General features: G+C 47.9%; 1 protein-coding gene across 1 annotated transcript in view; it reads right to left on the reverse strand.

Moving 5' to 3' along the window:
* Window positions 1-23159, reverse strand: part of MUC2 (mucin 2, oligomeric mucus/gel-forming) — a 65610-nt gene that overhangs the window by 17621 nt on the left and 24830 nt on the right. The window contains exons 25-39 of the mRNA XM_054197883.1: window positions 22688-22816; window positions 20648-20795; window positions 19755-19798; window positions 19007-19201; window positions 18599-18628; window positions 17743-18237; window positions 16632-16883; window positions 14524-15003; window positions 12800-13387; window positions 10676-11155; window positions 8552-9031; window positions 6428-6907; window positions 4304-4783; window positions 2580-3167; window positions 457-936 (exon numbers count right to left, since the gene is read on the reverse strand). Coding sequence (XP_054053858.1) covers window positions 457-936; window positions 2580-3167; window positions 4304-4783; window positions 6428-6907; window positions 8552-9031; window positions 10676-11155; window positions 12800-13387; window positions 14524-15003; window positions 16632-16883; window positions 17743-18237; window positions 18599-18628; window positions 19007-19201; window positions 19755-19798; window positions 20648-20795; window positions 22688-22816 — 5349 coding nt within the window. The remainder of the gene's footprint in view (window positions 1-456; window positions 937-2579; window positions 3168-4303; window positions 4784-6427; window positions 6908-8551; window positions 9032-10675; window positions 11156-12799; window positions 13388-14523; window positions 15004-16631; window positions 16884-17742; window positions 18238-18598; window positions 18629-19006; window positions 19202-19754; window positions 19799-20647; window positions 20796-22687; window positions 22817-23159) is intronic.

A 23159-nucleotide genomic window follows, 5' to 3' on the forward strand; every position in this document is an offset into this window, starting at 1 on the left:
GCCAGAGAAGAAAGGGAAGAAAATCTGCACAGCTGCGCCCAAACAGCACCTGAAATGGCACTGCCACAAACCCAAGCCCCACTACCGTCGCACAAAACAGGTCACGCTGAGTACATTCTCTCCAGCTGAAGGACGAGGTCCACCAGCAGCAAAAGCAAGACTTTCCATCACTTCGGTATCTGCCTAAGACCGGCAGAGGAACCAGGATGAAAAAACTCCTCGGAGCCCTGCTGAGTCAGGGAACACAAGGTCTTCTACCCTCCTCAGTAGCCCAGTACCCTCCTCACTTCTGAAACAGACAGCACAAGGGCTAGCTTTGGGCACCGGCCGCTTCAGGGAACGCACAACAATTACTCCCGCCCCTGATCCCATACAGAAGGCACAAGCTGAGGTGCTCGCAGACCTTCGTTTCTCCTACAGCAAGGCAACACATGAGAGCACAGACCAGACAAGTACCTCCAGGTGGTGTGGTTGGAGATGGCAGGGAGGTGGTGTATGTTGGTGTGGGCACGGATGTGCTTGTAGTCGTCGGGGTGGGTGTTGGTGTGCCAGGAGCAGTCGTCGTTGTGCCCGGGGTGCTGCTGGTGGGGGTGCTGATGGCGGTGGTCCGTGATCCTGTGGGAGGGCTGCTAGTCCCGGTGGTAGTGGTCTCGTGGGTAGATGGTTCTGTTATTATTGTGGTGCTGCGGGGAGTGGATCCTGAGGGTGTGGGTCCCGAAGTGGTGGGTTTGCTGGTCGTTCCTGTTTCAGTGACTCCGGAGGTGGTGACCGTCACTGTGCTTGTTGGTACCGATGGTGTTGACTGTTGGATTGTGGTGCCTGTGGTAGACACCGAACTTTCCGTTTCTGTCGTTCTGGTTGTTGGCAGCGGGGTAGCCGAAGGAGTAACTGGAGTACTCGTCTTTGTCGATGTTCCTGATTCAGTCGTTGTACCCTCTTCAAGACAGGGAGAAAACAGAGTGTTTTGTTTTAAGTAGGCAAATCGCATTTGTTATTAACCTCATTTCATTTTCTAAGAAGCAAATGGAATTCAAGAAACTGAAGCATAGGGTACTTGGATGGCAATAAAGCAGAACCTGTTTTAGTAATGGCTTTTGCCTAACAGAGGAATAACTAAAAAAGTCTCCTACGTCTTGCATGGGAGACATTGATGTGAAGACTTTATCAGCGATCAATGTTGGACGCATGGAACACCCGCCTGCAGTGTTAAGACTTTACATTGCACAGAAGAGTTCAGCGGTTCTAAATCCAGGGGAATTCATTGAGTTGATTGGTGAAACCTTTGGTTAATTCTGTATTGCTCTCATGCTATGTTCTACGGATAGACCACCGTTCCCTCTGCTGCTTCATGTGGCCTGTTCATACCAGCATTGATTATGCTCAGAGCCATTTGATTCTACTGAAATCGAGCAGCTGCTGCAGCAATCTGCGTTCCATACCTAACTCCCAGGCCTCTAAGACTACTCACCCACAAGCTATTTTGGCATGCTAGGAACCCCAAATTCACGTCTCTGCTTTTTCCCTCTCACATGACCAAGCCAGATTTCATCATGGGCCCTAAGGCAGGCTCCTTTAAAATAGGTTTTGATTAGCATTTTATAAACCGTTCGCGATACTCAGAGGCCAGCCTCAGAGCCATCTGTTTGTGCTTTTACAGCATGACGTAAGACATGGTAGACAGAGAAGCACTGCGCGCATAATAAGAGTGCAGTCATAATGCTGGAGGATAGGAGGAAGTAAGATACACTGCTGCTACCCACACAGTCCACACGGACAGTCCTTCAACTAAAATTAGTTCTCATTTGCGTGAAGAAAGGCAAACTCCTACATGTTCAGAAGGAAATACAGGAACGGGCGGCGTACTGTCACAGTGGCAGATTCACTGGGCCATTAGGGGGTCTCACATTGCTGCCCAAACGTCAGCTTGCTTCCCAGCAGTGCAGGGTAGGATGGACAACAACGCTCATGGGAATGCTGGGAGAACCTGGCTGCCCACAGCCTTGGCACATCCCAAGGGCCAACACGTAGTCTGAAACCTTTGCACAGACCCTGCCAGGGGAAAACCTTCGAAGCTTCCTACAGCCAGAACTGCAGGTCAGTGGCAGTGATGCCAGAGAGGCAACGCCAGAGAAGAAAGGGAAGAAAATCTGCACAGCTGCGCCCAAACAGCACCTGAAATGGCACTGCCACAAACCCAAGCCCCACTACCGTCGCACAAAACAGGTCACGCTGAGTACATTCTCTCCAGCTGAAGGACGAGGTCCAACAGCAGCAAAAGCAAGATTTCCCATCACTTCGGTATCTGCCTAAGACCGGCAGAGGAACCAGGATGAAAAACCTCCTCGGAGCCCTGCTGAGTCAGGGAACACAAGGTCTTCTACCCTCCTCAGTAGCCCAGTACCCTCCTCACTTCTGAAACAGACAGCACAAGCGCTAGCTTTGGGCACCGGCCGCTTCAGGGAACGCACAACAATTACTCCCGCCCCTGATCCCATACAGAAGGCACAAGCTGAGGTGCTCGCAGACCTTCATTTCTCCTACAGCAAGGCAACACATGAGAGCACAGACCAGACAAGTACCTCCAGGTGGTGTGGTTGGAGATGGCAAGGAGGTGGTGTATGTTGGTGTGGGCACGGATGTGCTTGTAGTCGTCGGGGTGGGTGTTGGTGTGCCAGGAGCAGTCGTCGTTGTGCCTGGGGTGCTGCTGGTGGTGGTGCTGGTGGGCGGTGTGGTCGTGGTTGGGGTGGTGGTGGTTGTGGTGCTGCTGGGAGGCCCCGATGGCGTCGGTGCAGTTGTTGATGTGGGTAGAGACGACGTTGTGGACGAAGGTGGGGTTGTCGTTGGGAAACACTCTGGTCGGTTGGGAACGCAGCAGACACTGATCTCGTAATTGAGGCAGACCGGTATCTGTACCATACCACCTGGGCGCTGATCGCTGTTGTTACAGGTAAGCCCTCTGTCAACACTGCATTCCACCTTCTGCCCTAAATCTTCAATGGCAACCTCAGGGAATTTCTCTGCTCTGCAAGAAATATTCTCAACCTTCGCGCAGACCCAGGAGGTGTCGTTCTTCCGAATGTTCTCAAAGGTTTCGTAGTCACCACTGTTTCTGTCAGAACCATTTGGGTAACTCACATCAATCCAGTCTGTCCACTTGCAGGAACAGTCTGGGGGACAACAAGAACAGCAACAATTAGAAGCAGACGGAAGAGAGACAACAAGCCGGGGCAACAGCACACTCACGCCTGGTCCTCTGCACATCCACCACACTCAAGGGCGCCCCTTGGGAACTGCTACACAGTCAGCCAACCTTGGCCTCAACAAGTCCCACTTGTGTGGGCAGGCCTCTCCTTCTCAGCCCTACAAAGAGCACACTAGGGCCAAATCAGGACACAGGCACTCATGAGCCATGCGTATGCGGCCCCAGGCAGCTAGGGAACATTGCTGTATTGGTCATCTCGTCTGCAAAAACCACTCACATAAGGGCAACACATGAGGTGGAGCAGGACCGAGCAGGGACTCCCGCCACGCTCTCACTTTCTTGTGCCCTTCACACCACCTCACTCGCTCAGCGACAAACCAAACACTGGGAAGGCTCGCGACCACACAGGAAGGAGGCACAGCGTACACACAGCTGCCAAAACATCTCTACTTGCTACCCAGCAGAGCACGAGCAGCTGGAGAACAACGCTCATGGGAATGCTGGGAGAACACGGCTGCCCACAGCCCTGGGCTGTAGCAAGGGGCAACCTGTGGTCTGAAACCTTCTCCCAAACCCTACCAGGGGAAAACCTTTGTGCAGCCAGAACTGCAGGTGAGCGGCAGCAACGACCACAGAGGCAGCGCGAGAGAAGAAAGGGAAGAAAACCTTCACAGCTGCGCCCAAACACCACCTGAAATGGCACTGCCACAAACCCAAGCCCCACTACCGTCGCACAAAACAGGCCACTGAGCTGAGTACATTCTCTCCAGCTGAAGGACGAGGTCCACCAGCAGCAAAAGCAAGACTTCCCATCACTTCGGTATCTGCCTAAGACCGGCAGAGGAACCAGGATGAAAAACCTCCTCGGAGCCCTGCTGAGTCAGGGAACACAAGGTCTTCTACCCTCCTCAGTAGCCCAGTACCCTCCTCACTTCTGAAACAGACAGCACAAGCGCTAGCTTTGGGCACCGGCCGCTTCAGGGAACGCACAACAATTACTCCCGCCCCTGATCCCATACAGAAGGCACAAGCTGAGGTGCTCGCAGACCTTCATTTCTCCTACAGCAAGGCAACACATGAGAGCACAGACCAGACAAGTACCTCCAGGTGGTGTGGTTGGAGATGGCAGGGAGGTGGTGTATGTTGGTGTGGGCACGGATGTGCTTGTAGTCGTCGGGGTGGGTGTTGGTGTGCCAGGAGCAGTCGTCGTTGTGCCCGGGGTGCTGCTGGTGGGGGTGCTGATGGCGGTGGTCCGTGATCCTGTGGGAGGGCTGCTAGTCCCGGTGGTAGTGGTCTCGTGGGTAGATGGTTCTGTTATTATTGTGGTGCTGCGGGGAGTGGATCCTGAGGGTGTGGGTCCCGAAGTGGTGGGTTTGCTGGTCGTTCCTGTTTCAGTGACTCCGGAGGTGGTGACCGTCACTGTGCTTGTTGGTACCGATGGTGTTGACTGTTGGATTGTGGTGCCTGTGGTAGACACCGAACTTTCCGTTTCTGTCGTTCTGGTTGTTGGCAGCGGGGTAGCCGAAGGAGTAACTGGAGTACTCGTCTTTGTCGATGTTCCTGATTCAGTCGTTGTACCCTCTTCAAGACAGGGAGAAAACAGAGTGTTTTGTTTTAAGTAGGCAAATTGCATTTGTTATTAACCTCATTTCATTTTCTAAGAAGCAAATGGAATTCAAGAAACTGAAGCATAGGGTACTTGGATGGCAATAAAGCAGAACCTGTTTTAGTAATGGCTTTTGCCTAACAGAGGAATAACTAAAAAAGTCTCCTACGTCTTGCGTGGGAGACATTGATGTAAAGACTTTATCAGCGATCAATGTTGGACGCATGGAACACCCGCCTGCAGTGTTAAAGACTTTACATTGCACAGAAGAGTTCAGCGGTTCTAAATCCAGGGGAATTCATTGAGTTGATTGGTGAAACCTTTGGTTAATTCTGTATTGCTCTCATGCTATGTTCTACGGATAGACCACCGTTCCCTCTGCTGCTTCATGTGGCCTGTTCATACCAGCATTGATTATGCTCAGAGCCATTTGATTCTACTGAAATCGAGCAGCTGCTGCAGCAATCTGCGTTCCATACCTAACTCCCAGGCCTCTAAGACTACTCACCCACAAGCTATTTTGGCATGCTAGGAACCCCAAATTCACGTCTCTGCTTTTTCCCTCTCACATGACCAAGCCAGATTTCATCATGGGCCCTAAGGCAGGCTCCTTTAAAATAGGTTTTGATTAGCATTTTATAAACCGTTCGCGATACTCAGAGGCCAGCCTCAGAGCCATCTGTTTGTGCTTTTACAGCATGACGTAAGACATGGTAGACAGAGAAGCACTGCGCGCATAATAAGAGTGCAGTCATAATGCTGGAGGATAGGAGGAAGTAAGATACACTGCTGCTACCCACACAGTCCACACGGACAGTCCTTCGACTAAAATTAGTTCTCATTTGCGTGAGGAAAGGCAAACTCCTACATGTTCAGAAGGAAATACAGGAACGGGCGGCGTACTGTCACATTGGCAGATTCACTGGGCCATTAGGGGGTCTCACATTGCTGCCCAAATGTCAGCTTGCTTCCCAGCAGTGCAGGGTAGGATGGACAACAACGCTCATGGGAATGCTGGGAGAACCTGGCTGCCCACAGCCTTGGCACATCCCAAGGGCCAACACGTAGTCTGAAACCTTTGCACAGACCCTGCCAGGGGAAAACCTTCGAAGCTTCCTACAGCCAGAACTGCAGGTCAGTGGCAGTGATGCCAGAGAGGCAACGCCAGAGAAGAAAGGGAAGAAAATCTGCACAGCTGCGCCCAAACAGCACCTGAAATGGCACTGCCACAAACCCAAGCCCCACTACCGTCGCACAAAACAGGTCACGCTGAGTACATTCTCTCCAGCTGAAGGACGAGGTCCAACAGCAGCAAAAGCAAGACTTCCCATCACTTCGGTATCTGCCTAAGACCGGCAGAGGAACCAGGATGAAAAACCTCCTCGGAGCCCTGCTGAGTCAGGGAACACAAGGTCTTCTACCCTCCTCAGTAGCCCAGTACCCTCCTCACTTCTGAAACAGACAGCACAAGCGCTAGCTTTGGGCACCGGCCGCTTCAGGGAACGCACAACAATTACTCCCGCCCCTGATCCCATACAGAAGGCACAAGCTGAGGTGCTCGCAGACCTTCATTTCTCCTACAGCAAGGCAACACATGAGAGCACAGACCAGACAAGTACCTCCAGGTGGTGTGGTTGGAGATGGCAGGGAGGTGGTGTATGTTGGTGTGGGCACGGATGTGCTTGTAGTCGTCGGGGTGGGTGTTGGTGTGCCAGGAGCAGTCGTCGTTGTGCCCGGGGTGCTGCTGGTGGGGGTGCTGATGGCGGTGGTCCGTGATCCTGTGGGAGGGCTGCTAGTCCCGGTGGTAGTGGTCTCGTGGGTAGATGGTTCTGTTATTATTGTGGTGCTGCGGGGAGTGGATCCTGAGGGTGTGGGTCCCGAAGTGGTGGGTTTGCTGGTCGTTCCTGTTTCAGTGACTCCGGAGGTGGTGACCGTCACTGTGCTTGTTGGTACCGATGGTGTTGACTGTTGGATTGTGGTGCCTGTGGTAGACACCGAACTTTCCGTTTCTGTCGTTCTGGTTGTTGGCAGCGGGGTAGCCGAAGGAGTAACTGGAGTACTCGTCTTTGTCGATGTTCCTGATTCAGTCGTTGTACCCTCTTCAAGACAGGGAGAAAACAGAGTGTTTTGTTTTAAGTAGGCAAATCGCATTTGTTATTAACCTCATTTCATTTTCTAAGAAGCAAATGGAATTCAAGAAACTGAAGCATAGGGTACTTGGATGGCAATAAAGCAGAACCTGTTTTAGTAATGGCTTTTGCCTAACAGAGGAATAACTAAAAAAGTCTCCTACGTCTTGCGTGGGAGACATTGATGTAAAGACTTTATCAGCGATCAATGTTGGACGCATGGAACACCCGCCTGCAGTGTTAAAGACTTCACATTGCACAGAAGAGTTCAGCGGTTCTAAATCCAGGGGAATTCATTGAGTTGATTGGTGAAACCTTTGGTTAATTCTGTATTGCTCTCATGCTATGTTCTACGGATAGACCACCGTTCCCTCTGCTGCTTCATGTGGCCTGTTCATACCAGCATTGATTATGCTCAGAGCCATTTGATTCTACTGAAATCGAGCAGCTGCTGCAGCAATCTGCGTTCCATACCTAACTCCCAGGCCTCTAAGACTACTCACCCACAAGCTATTTTGGCATGCTAGGAACCCCAAATTCACGTCTCTGCTTTTTCCCTCTCACATGACCAAGCCAGATTTCATCATGGGCCCTAAGGCAGGCTCCTTTAAAATAGGTTTTGATTAGCATTTTATAAACCGTTCGCGATACTCAGAGGCCAGCCTCAGAGCCATCTGTTTGTGCTTTTACAGCATGACGTAAGACATGGTAGACAGAGAAGCACTGCGCGCATAATAAGAGTGCAGTCATAATGCTGGAGGATAGGAGGAAGTAAGATACACTGCTGCTACCCACACAGTCCACACGGACAGTCCTTCGACTAAAATTAGTTCTCATTTGCGTGAAGAAAGGCAAACTCCTACATGTTCAGAAGGAAATACAGGAACGGGCGGCGTACTGTCACAGTGGCAGATTCACTGGGACGTTAGGGGGTCTCACATTGCTGCCCAAACGTCAGCTTGCTTCCCAGCAGTGCAGGGTAGGATGGACAACAACGCTCATGGGAATGCTGGGAGAACCTGGCTGCCCACAGCCTTGGCACATCCCAAGGGCCAACACGTAGTCTGAAACCTTTGCACAGACCCTGCCAGGGGAAAACCTTCGAAGCTTCCTACAGCCAGAACTGCAGGTCAGTGGCAGTGATGCCAGAGAGGCAACGCCAGAGAAGAAAGGGAAGAAAATCTGCACAGCTGCGCCCAAACACCACCTGAAATGGCACTGCCACAAACCCAAGCCCCACTACCGTCGCACAAAACAGGTCACGCTGAGTACATTCTCTCCAGCTGAAGGACGAGGTCCACCAGCAGCAAAAGCAAGACTTCCCATCACTTCGGTATCTGCCTAAGACCGGCAGAGGAACCAGGATGAAAAAACTCCTCGGAGCCCTGCTGAGTCAGGGAACACAAGGTCTTCTACCCTCCTCAGTAGCCCAGTACCCTCCTCACTTCTGAAACAGACAGCACAAGGGCTAGCTTTGGGCACCGGCCGCTTCAGGGAACGCACAACAATTACTCCCGCCCCTGATCCCATACAGAAGGCACAAGCTGAGGTGCTCGCAGACCTTCGTTTCTCCTACAGCAAGGCAACACATGAGAGCACAGACCAGACAAGTACCTCCAGGTGGTGTGGTTGGAGATGGCAGGGAGGTGGTGTATGTTGGTGTGGGCACGGATGTGCTTGTAGTCGTCGGGGTGGGTGTTGGTGTGCCAGGAGCAGTCGTCGTTGTGCCCGGGGTGCTGCTGGTGGGGGTGCTGATGGCGGTGGTCCGTGATCCTGTGGGAGGGCTGCTAGTCCCGGTGGTAGTGGTCTCGTGGGTAGATGGTTCTGTTATTATTGTGGTGCTGCGGGGAGTGGATCCTGAGGGTGTGGGTCCCGAAGTGGTGGGTTTGCTGGTCGTTCCTGTTTCAGTGACTCCGGAGGTGGTGACCGTCACTGTGCTTGTTGGTACCGATGGTGTTGACTGTTGGATTGTGGTGCCTGTGGTAGACACCGAACTTTCCGTTTCTGTCGTTCTGGTTGTTGGCAGCGGGGTAGCCGAAGGAGTAACTGGAGTACTCGTCTTTGTCGATGTTCCTGATTCAGTCGTTGTACCCTCTTCAAGACAGGGAGAAAACAGAGTGTTTTGTTTTAAGTAGGCAAATCGCATTTGTTATTAACCTCATTTCATTTTCTAAGAAGCAAATGGAATTCAAGAAACTGAAGCATAGGGTACTTGGATGGCAATAAAGCAGAACCTGTTTTAGTAATGGCTTTTGCCTAACAGAGGAATAACTAAAAAAGTCTCCTACGTCTTGCGTGGGAGACATTGATGTAAAGACTTTATCAGCGATCAATGTTGGACGCATGGAACACCCGCCTGCAGTGTTAAAGACTTTACATTGCACAGAAGAGTTCAGCGGTTCTAAATCCAGGGGAATTCATTGAGTTGATTGGTGAAACCTTTGGTTAATTCTGTATTGCTCTCATGCTATGTTCTACGGATAGACCACCGTTCCCTCTGCTGCTTCATGTGGCCTGTTCATACCAGCATTGATTATGCTCAGAGCCATTTGATTCTACTGAAATCGAGCAGCTGCTGCAGCAATCTGCGTTCCATACCTAACTCCCAGGCCTCTAAGACTACTCACCCACAAGCTATTTTGGCATGCTAGGAACCCCAAATTCACGTCTCTGCTTTTTCCCTCTCACATGACCAAGCCAGATTTCATCATGGGCCCTAAGGCAGGCTCCTTTAAAATAGGTTTTGATTAGCATTTTATAAACCGTTCGCGATACTCAGAGGCCAGCCTCAGAGCCATCTGTTTGTGCTTTTACAGCATGACGTAAGACATGGTAGACAGAGAAGCACTGCGCGCATAATAAGAGTGCAGTCATAATGCTGGAGGATAGGAGGAAGTAAGATACACTGCTGCTACCCACACAGTCCACACGGACAGTCCTTCGACTAAAATTAGTTCTCATTTGCGTGAAGAAAGGCAAACTCCTACATGTTCAGAAGGAAATACAGGAACGGGCGGCGTACTGTCACAGTGGCAGATTCACTGGGACGTTAGGGGGTCTCACATTGCTGCCCAAACGTCAGCTTGCTTCCCAGCAGTGCAGGGTAGGATGGACAACAACGCTCATGGGAATGCTGGGAGAACCTGGCTGCCCACAGCCTTGGCACATCCCAAGGGCCAACACGTAGTCTGAAACCTTTGCACAGACCCTGCCAGGGGAAAACCTTCGAAGCTTCCTACAGCCAGAACTGCAGGTCAGTGGCAGTGATGCCAGAGAGGCAACGCCAGAGAAGAAAGGGAAGAAAATCTGCACAGCTGCGCCCAAACAGCACCTGAAATGGCACTGCCACAAACCCAAGCCCCACTACCGTCGCACAAAACAGGTCACGCTGAGTACATTCTCTCCAGCTGAAGGACGAGGTCCACCAGCAGCAAAAGCAAGACTTCCCATCACTTCGGTATCTGCCTAAGACCGGCAGAGGAACCAGGATGAAAAAACTCCTCGGAGCCCTGCTGAGTCAGGGAACACAAGGTCTTCTACCCTCCTCAGTAGCCCAGTACCCTCCTCACTTCTGAAACAGACAGCACAAGCGCTAGCTTTGGGCACCGGCCGCTTCAGGGAACGCACAACAATTACTCCCGCCCCTGATCCCATACAGAAGGCACAAGCTGAGGTGCTCGCAGACCTTCGTTTCTCCTACAGCAAGGCAACACATGAGAGCACAGACCAGACAAGTACCTCCAGGTGGTGTGGTTGGAGATGGCAGGGAGGTGGTGTATGTTGGTGTGGGCACGGATGTGCTTGTAGTCGTCGGGGTGGGTGTTGGTGTGCCAGGAGCAGTCGTCGTTGTGCCCGGGGTGCTGCTGGTGGGGGTGCTGATGGCGGTGGTCCGTGATCCTGTGGGAGGGCTGCTAGTCCCGGTGGTAGTGGTCTCGTGGGTAGATGGTTCTGTTATTATTGTGGTGCTGCGGGGAGTGGATCCTGAGGGTGTGGGTCCCGAAGTGGTGGGTTTGCTGGTCGTTCCTGTTTCAGTGACTCCGGAGGTGGTGACCGTCACTGTGCTTGTTGGTACCGATGGTGTTGACTGTTGGATTGTGGTGCCTGTGGTAGACACCGAACTTTCCGTTTCTGTCGTTCTGGTTGTTGGCAGCGGGGTAGCCGAAGGAGTAACTGGAGTACTCGTCTTTGTCGATGTTCCTGATTCAGTCGTTGTACCCTCTTCAAGACAGGGAGAAAACAGAGTGTTTTGTTTTAAGTAGGCAAATCGCATTTGTTATTAACCTCATTTCATTTTCTAAGAAGCAAATGGAATTCAAGAAACTGAAGCATAGGGTACTTGGATGGCAATAAAGCAGAACCTGTTTTAGTAATGGCTTTTGCCTAACAGAGGAATAACTAAAAAAGTCTCCTACGTCTTGCGTGGGAGACATTGATGTAAAGACTTTATCAGCGATCAATGTTGGACGCATGGAACACCCGCCTGCAGTGTTAAAGACTTCACATTGCACAGAAGAGTTCAGCGGTTCTAAATCCAGGGGAATTCATTGAGTTGATTGGTGAAACCTTTGGTTAATTCTGTATTGCTCTCATGCTATGTTCTACGGATAGACCACCGTTCCCTCTGCTGCTTCATGTGGCCTGTTCATACCAGCATTGATTATGCTCAGAGCCATTTGATTCTACTGAAATCGAGCAGCTGCTGCAGCAATCTGCGTTCCATACCTAACTCCCAGGCCTCTAAGACTACTCACCCACAAGCTATTTTGGCATGCTAGGAACCCCAAATTCACGTCTCTGCTTTTTCCCTCTCACATGACCAAGCCAGATTTCATCATGGGCCCTAAGGCAGGCTCCTTTAAAATAGGTTTTGATTAGCATTTTATAAACCGTTCGCGATACTCAGAGGCCAGCCTCAGAGCCATCTGTTTGTGCTTTTACAGCATGACGTAAGACATGGTAGACAGAGAAGCACTGCGCGCATAATAAGAGTGCAGTCATAATGCTGGAGGATAGGAGGAAGTAAGATACACTGCTGCTACCCACACAGTCCACACGGACAGTCCTTCGACTAAAATTAGTTCTCATTTGCGTGAAGAAAGGCAAACTCCTACATGTTCAGAAGGAAATACAGGAACGGGCGGCGTACTGTCACAGTGGCAGATTCACTGGGACGTTAGGGGGTCTCACATTGCTGCCCAAACGTCAGCTTGCTTCCCAGCAGTGCAGGGTAGGATGGACAACAACGCTCATGGGAATGCTGGGAGAACCTGGCTGCCCACAGCCTTGGCACATCCCAAGGGCCAACACGTAGTCTGAAACCTTTGCACAGACCCTGCCAGGGGAAAACCTTCGAAGCTTCCTACAGCCAGAACTGCAGGTCAGTGGCAGTGATGCCAGAGAGGCAACGCCAGAGAAGAAAGGGAAGAAAATCTGCACAGCTGCGCCCAAACACCACCTGAAATGGCACTGCCACAAACCCAAGCCCCACTACCGTCGCACAAAACAGGTCACGCTGAGTACATTCTCTCCAGCTGAAGGACGAGGTCCACCAGCAGCAAAAGCAAGACTTCCCATCACTTCGGTATCTGCCTAAGACCGGCAGAGGAACCAGGATGAAAAAACTCCTCGGAGCCCTGCTGAGTCAGGGAACACAAGGTCTTCTACCCTCCTCAGTAGCCCAGTACCCTCCTCACTTCTGAAACAGACAGCACAAGCGCTAGCTTTGGGCACCGGCCGCTTCAGGGAACGCACAACAATTACTCCCGCCCCTGATCCCATACAGAAGGCACAAGCTGAGGTGCTCGCAGACCTTCATTTCTCCTACAGCAAGGCAACACATGAGAGCACAGACCAGACAAGTACCTCCAGGTGGTGTGGTTGGAGATGGCAGGGAGGTGGTGTATGTTGGTGTGGGCACGGATGTGCTTGTAGTCGTCGGGGTGGGTGTTGGTGTGCCAGGAGCAGTCGTCGTTGTGCCTGGGGTGCTGCTGGTGGTGGTGCTGGTGGGCGGTGTGGTCGTGGTTGGGGTGGTGGTGGTTGTGGTGCTGCTGGGAGGCCCCGATGGCGTCGGTGCAGTTGTTGATGTGGGTAGAGATGACGTTGTGGACGAAGGTGGGGTTGTCGTTGGGAAACACTCTGGTCGGTTGGGAACGCAGCAGACACTGATCTCGTAATTGAGGCAGACCGGTATCTGTACCATACCACCTGGGCGCTGATCGCTGTTGTTACAGGTAAGCCCTCTGTCAACACTGCATTCCACCTTCTGCCCTAAATCTTCAATGGCAACCTCAGGGAATTTCTCTGCTCTGCAAGAAATATTCTCAACCTTCGCGCAGACCCAGGAGGTGTCGTTCTTCCGAATGTTCTCAAAGGTTTCGTAGTCACCACTGTTTCTGTCAGAACCATTTGGGTAACTCACATCAATCCAGTCTGTCCACTTGCAGGAACAGTCTGGGGGACAACAAGAACAGCAACAATTAGAAGCAGACGGAAGAGAGACAACAAGCCGGGGCAACAGCACACTCACGCCTGGTCCTCTGCACATCCACCACACTCAAGGGCGCCCCTTGGGAACTGCTACACAGTCAGCCAACCTTGGCCTCAACAAGTCCCACTTGTGTGGGCAGGCCTCTCCTTCTCAGCCCTACAAAGAGCACACTAGGGCCAAATCAGGACACAGGCACTCATGAGCCATGCGTATGCGGCCCCAGGCAGCTAGGGAACATTGCTGTATTGGTCATCTCGTCTGCAAAAACCACTCACATAAGGGCAACACATGAGGTGGAGCAGGACCGAGCAGGGACTCCCGCCACGCTCTCACTTTCTTGTGCCCTTCACACCACCTCACTCGCTCAGCGACAAACCAAACACTGGGAAGGCTCGCGACCACACAGGAAGGAGGCACAGCGTACACACAGCTGCCAAAACATCTCTACTTGCTACCCAGCAGAGCACGAGCAGCTGGAGAACAACGCTCATGGGAATGCTGGGAGAACACGGCTGCCCACAGCCCTGGGCTGTAGCAAGGGGCAACCTGTGGTCTGAAACCTTCTCCCAAACCCTACCAGGGGAAAACCTTTGTGCAGCCAGAACTGCAGGTGAGCGGCAGCAACGACCACAGAGGCAGCGCGAGAGAAGAAAGGGAAGAAAACCTTCACAGCTGCGCCCAAACACCACCTGAAATGGCACTGCCACAAACCCAAGCCCCACTACCGTCGCACAAAACAGGCCACTGAGCTGAGTACATTCTCTCCAGCTGAAGGACAAGGTCCACCAGCAGCAAAAGCAAGACTTCCCATCAGTTCAGTATCTGCCTAAGACCGGCAGAGGAACCAGGATGAAAAACCTCCTCGGAGCCCTGCTGAGTCAGGGAACACAAGGTCTTCTACCCTCCTCAGTAGCCCAGTACCCTCCTCACTTCTGAAACAGACAGCACAAGCGCTAGCTTTGGGCACCGGCCGCTTCAGGGAACGCACAACAATTACTCCCGCCCCTGATCCCATACAGAAGGCACAAGCTGAGGTGCTCGCAGACCTTCATTTCTCCTACAGCAAGGCAACACATGAGAGCACAGACCAGACAAGTACCTCCAGGTGGTGTGGTTGGAGATGGCAGGGAGGTGGTGTATGTTGGTGTGGGCACGGATGTGCTTGTAGTCGTCGGGGTGGGTGTTGGTGTGCCAGGAGCAGTCGTCGTTGTGCCCGGGGTGCTGCTGGTGGGGGTGCTGATGGCGGTGGTCCGTGATCCTGTGGGAGGGCTGCTAGTCCCGGTGGTAGTGGTCTCGTGGGTAGATGGTTCTGTTATTATTGTGGTGCTGCGGGGAGTGGATCCTGAGGGTGTGGGTCCCGAAGTGGTGGGTTTGCTGGTCGTTCCTGTTTCAGTGACTCCGGAGGTGGTGACCGTCACTGTGCTTGTTGGTACCGATGGTGTTGACTGTTGGATTGTGGTGCCTGTGGTAGACACCGAACTTTCCGTTTCTGTCGTTCTGGTTGTTGGCAGCGGGGTAGCCGAAGGAGTAACTGGAGTACTCGTCTTTGTCGATGTTCCTGATTCAGTCGTTGTACCCTCTTCAAGACAGGGAGAAAACAGAGTGTTTTGTTTTAAGTAGGCAAATCGCATTTGTTATTAACCTCATTTCATTTTCTAAGAAGCAAATGGAATTCAAGAAACTGAAGCATAGGGTACTTGGATGGCAATAAAGCAGAACCTGTTTTAGTAATGGCTTTTGCCTAACAGAGGAATAACTAAAAAAGTCTCCTACGTCTTGCGTGGGAGACATTGATGTAAAGACTTTATCAGCGATCAATGTTGGACGCATGGAACACCCGCCTGCAGTGTTAAAGACTTTACATTGCACAGAAGAGTTCAGCGGTTCTAAATCCAGGGGAATTCATTGAGTTGATTGGTGAAACCTTTGGTTAATTCTGTATTGCTCTCATGCTATGTTCTACGGATAGACCACCGTTCCCTCTGCTGCTTCATGTGGCCTGTTCATACCAGCATTGATTATGCTCAGAGCCATTTGATTCTACTGAAATCGAGCAGCTGCTGCAGCAATCTGCGTTCCATACCTAACTCCCAGGCCTCTAAGACTACTCACCCACAAGCTATTTTGGCATGCTAGGAACCCCAAATTCACGTCTCTGCTTTTTCCCTCTCACATGACCAAGCCAGATTTCATCATGGGCCCTAAGGCAGGCTCCTTTAAAATAGGTTTTGATTAGCATTTTATAAACCGTTCGCGATACTCAGAGGCCAGCCTCAGAGCCATCTGTTTGTGCTTTTACAGCATGACGTAAGACATGGTAGACAGAGAAGCACTGCGCGCATAATAAGAGTGCAGTCATAATGCTGGAGGATAGGAGGAAGTAAGATACACTGCTGCTACCCACACAGTCCACACGGACAGTCCTTCGACTAAAATTAGTTCTCATTTGCGTGAGGAAAGGCAAACTCCTACATGTTCAGAAGGAAATACAGGAACGGGCGGCGTACTGTCACATTGGCAGATTCACTGGGCCATTAGGGGGTCTCACATTGCTGCCCAAATGTCAGCTTGCTTCCCAGCAGTGCAGGGTAGGATGGACAACAACGCTCATGGGAATGCTGGGAGAACCTGGCTGCCCACAGCCTTGGCACATCCCAAGGGCCAACACGTAGTCTGAAACCTTTGCACAGACCCTGCCAGGGGAAAACCTTCGAAGCTTCCTACAGCCAGAACTGCAGGTCAGTGGCAGTGATGCCAGAGAGGCAACGCCAGAGAAGAAAGGGAAGAAAATCTGCACAGCTGCGCCCAAACACCACCTGAAATGGCACTGCCACAAACCCAAGCCCCACTACCGTCGCACAAAACAGGTCACGCTGAGTACATTCTCTCCAGCTGAAGGACGAGGTCCAACAGCAGCAAAAGCAAGATTTCCCATCACTTCGGTATCTGCCTAAGACCGGCAGAGGAACCAGGATGAAAAACCTCCTCGGAGCCCTGCTGAGTCAGGGAACACAACACCTTCTACCCAGTACCCTCCTCACTTCTGAAACAGACAGCACAAGCGCTAGCTTTGGGCACCGGCCGCTTCAGGGAACGCACAACAATTACTCCCGCCCCTGATCCCATACAGAAGGCACAAGCTGAGGTGCCCATGGACCTTCATTTCTCCTACAGCAAGGCAACACACGAGAGCACAGACCAAAGTACCTTCAGGTATTGCGGGTGAAGGTGTCAGTGATGGGGTGACGGTGAATGTTGAAGTGGTTATGGATGTGCTTATAGTAGTCGGGGTGGGTGTTGGTGTGCCAGTAACAGTCGTTGTTGTGCCTGGGGTGCTGCTGGTGGTGCTGCTGGGGGACATCGTGGTGGTGCTGCTGGAAGGTCCTGATGGCGTTGGCGTGGGGACAGTTGTTGATACATGTGGGGAGGACACTGTCCTCACTGTGGACAAAGGTGTGGCTGTTAGAAACAACAGGGACAAAGAAAGCAGACAAAGTTGCAATATGCATGAGTGGGACACAATATGTACTGAATAGAAGTTACATGTTAGACAGCTGCCACCAATTATTGCGTTCTCCCACTCTTAACACAGTAAAGTCCTATATCACTAGGCCTTCCTTTCCGGTTACAGAAAGCAGTTCCAAATCACTGCACAGACAGGGTCTCGACAATACTTTTCTAGCAAAGAGGCTAGGGATGTTGCTATAATATGCTTTCTCACTAAATCGAAAATACCCACCAACGGGTATGACATGAGGAGGCTTTCTGTCCTGGCCTTATTACTTAGAACACCTCATTCTCTCATGGAGTGAGAACTGAGAGAGGAAGCGGATGGAAGTATGCAGAGTAATTTGTTTGTGCCCGATTGTCATGTAATTTCCCCCTTGTGCAATATCAGTCTGATGAAGAAGTTCAAAGAATTCTTGTGGATCTCAGCAACCAGAGACCACAGTTCGCAGCAACTGGCAACCTGCAGAGTGAAACTATTTCTGTAATTCTGCCAGGGCTTCCTTCCTAGATGTATACCCACAGGCAAGCGTTAGCACTGACAGAGGTAAGGCAGGAGGAAAAAGAGAAGAAATTCTGCACAGCCCCACCTAAACTACGCCTAAAATGATGGTACTCTAATTCAAGGTACTCTAATCTCACACAATGGGTCCTTCTGGGAATTTTATCTCCAGCAGAAGGATAGAGCTCCCAATCAGCATAAGTAAGACTTGCTGCCAGCTCAGTATCTGCTATGGAGATGACAAGCCTTAAGTAGCTCCTATTTCTCCTATGGCAACGCAAGGGCAGAGAGTACTGGTCTGCTAAATACCTGAAGAAGTTGACATTACTGGGGTGGTGACTGATGGTGGCGGTTGTCTTGTGATGGTTGGGGTAGGTATGGGCGTGGTGATAATTGATGTTGTCTGCCTGGTTGTAGTGGTAATAGGTATTGTCGTGCTGGTGGTGGTTGAAGTTGCTGTTGGTGTTAGACTCGGTGTACTTTCAGTTGCACAAGGCACTTTATGCTCCTCACAACAGTTTACCCTGATTTCGTAATTATAGCAAAGTTCCCACATAGTTGGATCTTGCTCCTCATTTCTACAGATTAGTCCATACGTAACATTACACTCTACTTTCTGGCCAAGTTCCTCTAAACTCAGATGAGGACTATCTTTAGCCCTGCATTCAATTTTTTCAGGAGTTTGACATATTTTGTTTCCGTGTTGTCTTATTGCATCATAGGTTTCATAGTCACCGCCATCTTTTTCAGGATTACTAACATCAAACCATTCAGTCCAATCACAGATGAAATTACTGCATGGAGCTGCAAGAAAAGACAGAGATTCAGCATCTGAGCTTATGGAGAACATTCTGAGAATATTAATTTTGTATTCAATTCCGTTAAGGACTAGAGCAATGCACTGCAGCTTGTCATTTTTCCAAGAGAAAAACATTCTAAAATTGGTTCTATATTACCAGGTTTTTCAACAGGAAGTTTTACATCAAAATAAAATCACCAAGCTGAAGCCTTTAAAGGTCTTTCTGCTATCACACTATTGCAATTTTTAGAAATTATTAATTTTTGTTTGAAATATGTTCTTCTGTAGTGGCCATCTTTAATTTGCTCTTCCTTTAAATGCTCCTTTGACATTTTTTAACAACTTACTTTTCTATTTAAAACTTACTTGTAGATACTGGAGTGCTTGTACTGGTAACTGAAATAAATAGAAAAAAAAGATTATTCCATCATCTGCATGATTTAGAAAAAACAGAATGGCAGTTTTAAATACCCTAATTATATTTTTTTGTTGAGACTACTGAGACAATTCCTACTATCGCAGCAGAATATTGAAATGCTAACATGTTTTTCAGGATTAGGAAGGCACCCTGTACGTTTATAGTTACAATTTCTTCCATGAGAAGTAAATCAACTCAAAGTTTTAAAAATCTTTCTTAGTGCAGTGTGATAAAACTATTCATAAGCATTGCTCTATCTGTGTCAACTATAAGCCCATATACTTGTACATTCTATCTTTAAAGTATTTTCCTTAAAGAAAATATTTTTTAGGTGCACAACTCTGTTGAAGATTTACCTGTGGCGGTAAGAGTAATAACAGGGGAGAAGGTTGAAATGGTTGTAGGTGAAGCAGATGTCGGACACGGATAAGTAATTTCAACTATAGAACCATTTTCTGCACAAATGTAGTTTTTACATATGTCGCCATCCTTTATATGTGCCACAGTTTGATTCACTTCATATCTCGTTCCATTGATGACACAAGGACACCCTACAAGAAAGAGCTTTACTGTGCAATTTTTCTACTACCAGGTAAGAGACAAAGGCAAAATACTTATGGGCAATTAAGAATTTACATGATTCATGCATGCTCCTTTCAGATCTATACCTGAAGCATAGATCTTATACATTGCACTAATTTATCATTATATTTAGAGGATAACTGAAACACATTTAATAAAGTCCTGCAAAAAATGTTTGGAAGAACAGACTTACAAACCAGGTTTAAAATGTTCTGAGAGAAATAACAACTGCAGTTTACGATCTGACACTTTTCTATAATACTACATGCTCTGGAAGTGCAAACTCTTGTAGTGAAGTCCATTAGTTTGGATACAAGGAGAAAGAATAACAGGACGGGAGAAAAAGGCTGAACTAACAGCAAGGTTCAACAAAAGTGCTGCCCAGTATTCTTTGGCCACAACTTTGACTTGCACTGGAAAGAATAATTCCAAATTCCAAATATAAGTCTTTTGCAGAGACAGACAGAGCAGTTCTATGCATTTTTTTATTTTTATTTGCAGAAAAACACAAACTTTATTTACCTGGCAGTGGTTTGCACTCTATGGATCCTGCGGGGCCACATTCACTAAAAGCAAAATTTTCAAAAATTAAAATGTTGCAGATGTCAAGAGCACAGAAACATGGAAATTTGTCACTTGATCTTCATTCATACTACTGGATATTTTTCTGGGTGTAATATTTCCCAGTATTGCCTATCATTATTTCATTCAAACTAAGTCATTGCTTTCACTCTTTAAATACAAGATCTTAAAACTATAATGAACTGCTTTGTGTTGCAAGTTGCAAGAGCGCAATAATAACAACTGTTTTTCAGAGCAGTGAACTTTTAGCAAGATCAGGGGTTTGTGTCTCTGGTCACCATGTGGAGTCATAGATGTCAGTGCTATCATTAGTAAGGCTCTAGGAATGAGCAGTTAGGACTCAGTTATCTCTTTCAGGGCTAGTACAGATCATTTCAGATTACAGTGATTTTGAAAACCCAGTTTTAAGTGAGAATGCAAGGCAGAGTAGCCCCTCTCTTCCCAAAGAGCCATGAGAATCAAAAAGTTGTTCTAGAGACATACCCAGGTTTCATGCTATTATATCTTTGAAGAGTATATTTAATGAATTTGTTAATACACTTATTATAATGACACTAGCAATCTGAAATCTGGATTATTATGGGTTTGGAAAATTCTGAATGAAAAGTTTAGAATCTATATGTATTGTAAGCGCAGCATTTTTTGAGTTTAAGTCTCAATCAGAATAAACGGCATTGGTTCCTCTGATTTGTATAGATAAATGCTGGAATATACCAACTCTTCAGTTGAAGTTGCATTTCTATTTGCCTGAGGCCTAGTAAAGTAAATGAGGGGCTCAGCATACATAAATTCTTTACTGAATTACTGCAAATGTTTTTGCATTTTTTATGTACCATTGTGTACAGTTCTCTTTCGTGGGTATTTCGTTTCCAGGAGGATAATAAGTTCCATTGACGTAACACCCACATTCATCTCCATGCACACATTCCTTTGTTTCTTCATTATAAACAGGTTTGTCCTCGGGGCATCTGGGGTAGCAACCTGTTGATGACAAGCAAAACAGTATAAAGGATGAAGAAAAAGTATAAAGAGTTAACTCAATGACCTTCTGAAGGTAAATGATTCTCATTGAATCAAGCATAGTGAAAGAAACAGAAAATTTCCAATTCAAATTAATCCTTGCACAATTAGTCTTTCCAAAAGACTGAAATCAAACAATTCTCATTGATAATACTGGGGTGAGGAGTATTAAATAAGAGTTTAGTCATGAAAACTAGGGAAGTTGTTTTTGCCTATTTTAAGATCTTGGAGAAACCCCTAATTTATATTCATTTCTATGGGCAGCTACTAATTTTAAGAGAAAGAAACGTCCCAATTTTTCTACAGATTTTGAAACATGATCACTATATCAATAACACTCTTGTGAAGAATATGGGAGTGGATTTATTAACAAACAGTATTTTCACTACATTTATTGGAACACTAGACCTTGTTTATGTGCCTTTAATAGACAAGATATCTCTATCCCAAACAGATAATGTATCCGCACTTTTCTGTACCCTTGGCCAGTGACCCAAACCCCACCTGCAAGGTTTTAATCATCTGTCGATTCTCATTGTATTTTTCATGTAAATGCACTTTTAAAAAATTACTGTGTCCTCCTTACAAATAAAATCTCATAAAATCCAATTCTTAATTACATAATGTTCTCTTTATACTGTACTAGAGTTCTAAATAGCCTATAAACTGAATGACCATGTAATTAACTGGTACTTAAAAGTCACTTCACGCTGCCATGCTGTACTAAAGATGCCCTAACAAAAGTAAGCGTGCTCTATATTTCCACTGAAGATGAAAACCAAAAATAATTTAGAAAGATAATCAGATATATAATAATCTGCCTTCTGACACTTTCCAAATCTTTCTAACTGTCAACAACAATCTATTTTAACACACAGACTTAGTTTGTTTGGGGTTTTTTTATTAATTTACTTAGGGAGTTGTGTGGTTTTTTGTTTTGTTACCAGCAGTTCAAGGAATTAAAATAGCAGCCAAACACTGGACGGTTCTTTCCAATCCCTAAAGTGAGGATAACTGCTTCCAGACCAGACGAAAAAGACTGTGTGGCCAAAAATATGTCTGCTTTCTCCAACTTTATCACATGGTAAACCAGAAGATAAAGTCATTCACATTCTTAGCCATTGCAGTCCCCATAATGTGAAATTCCTTTTCAGTTATCAAGCACAAGGATTTCCAACTACTAGTATCATATTTCTACAAACTTTGAGGGGTTCAATGGGATTTAAATGGCTTGTGCATCCTCCAAGTGGGATGGAATGCAGAATAATCTGTTTTATTCTCACATCTTGGTCTTAAAGCCTAAACAAAAACTACAAATGAAATACACTAAAAATAGAGGTAGCTCCCAGTAGCCCTCCAACAACATCTTGTGGTCTTTGTTAAGAGTCCAATATATAGTGGCATCAGTGTGTCTGATATCAAAGATATTTTTAATTGTAAAGATAGGACAAAGCTGCACATTAATCTAATAAAGCCAAAATGGATCTCATGCATAAAGAATGACAAGGTTAAAATACTGCAACTATCAGTAAGTTGCTTCTTTACCATGTAAAAAGTTTTCTTTCTCTTTAAATGCCCTGGGATGGGATGCAAAATAACAATGGTGTAATCATCTTGCATATTTCAGGATATTATCCAAGCAGAGACCTAGCTTTATGGCTGACCGCAATGTAACTATCACCCACTGATGTTAATAAAGAATAAACTACATTATAGGAAACATTTATGTAAGACTGGAGACAAATTCAACATAGCAGATTTAGGAATACCTTGTCAAGCTGACCGACTATTCCATATTCATGAAATGATACCTGGACAAAGTTACATGAAATAAAATACAAAAATGGCATTACCTTCCAGGTATGGTACTGAAAAGTTGGTGCTGACATGATTAATCATCCTGCAGGTCATGACATCACTGCCACAAGGCTCATAGTGCCAGTCACACTCATTACGAGGGTTGTAGTAGTCACAAAATATTGCTGATGAGAGAAAAAGAGAAGCTGATTAAAAACATGGTTGCGAGAATGCAGTTCTGATCAGGTCTTTAAAGGTACAAGCTAAATGAATCTACGTGTTAAGCCAGAAAAATTTCTCTTGAGGTGCAGGACCTGGACTTTCTTCTACTATACTATATTCCACTACACTATACTATACTTCAGCAAGGCGTTCGACAGTCTCCCACATCATCCTCATAAGGAAGCTTAGAAAGTGTGGGTTGGATGAATGGCCAGTGGGGTGGATTGTAAACTGGTTGAAAGACAGAGCTCAGAGTGTTGGGATTAGGGGCACAGAGTCTAGTTGGAGGTCAGTGACGAGTGGTGT

The sequence above is a fragment of the Rissa tridactyla genome, chromosome 4, assembly GCF_028500815.1.
Source record: "Rissa tridactyla isolate bRisTri1 chromosome 4, bRisTri1.patW.cur.20221130, whole genome shotgun sequence".
Taxonomy (NCBI): domain Eukaryota; kingdom Metazoa; phylum Chordata; class Aves; order Charadriiformes; family Laridae; genus Rissa; species Rissa tridactyla.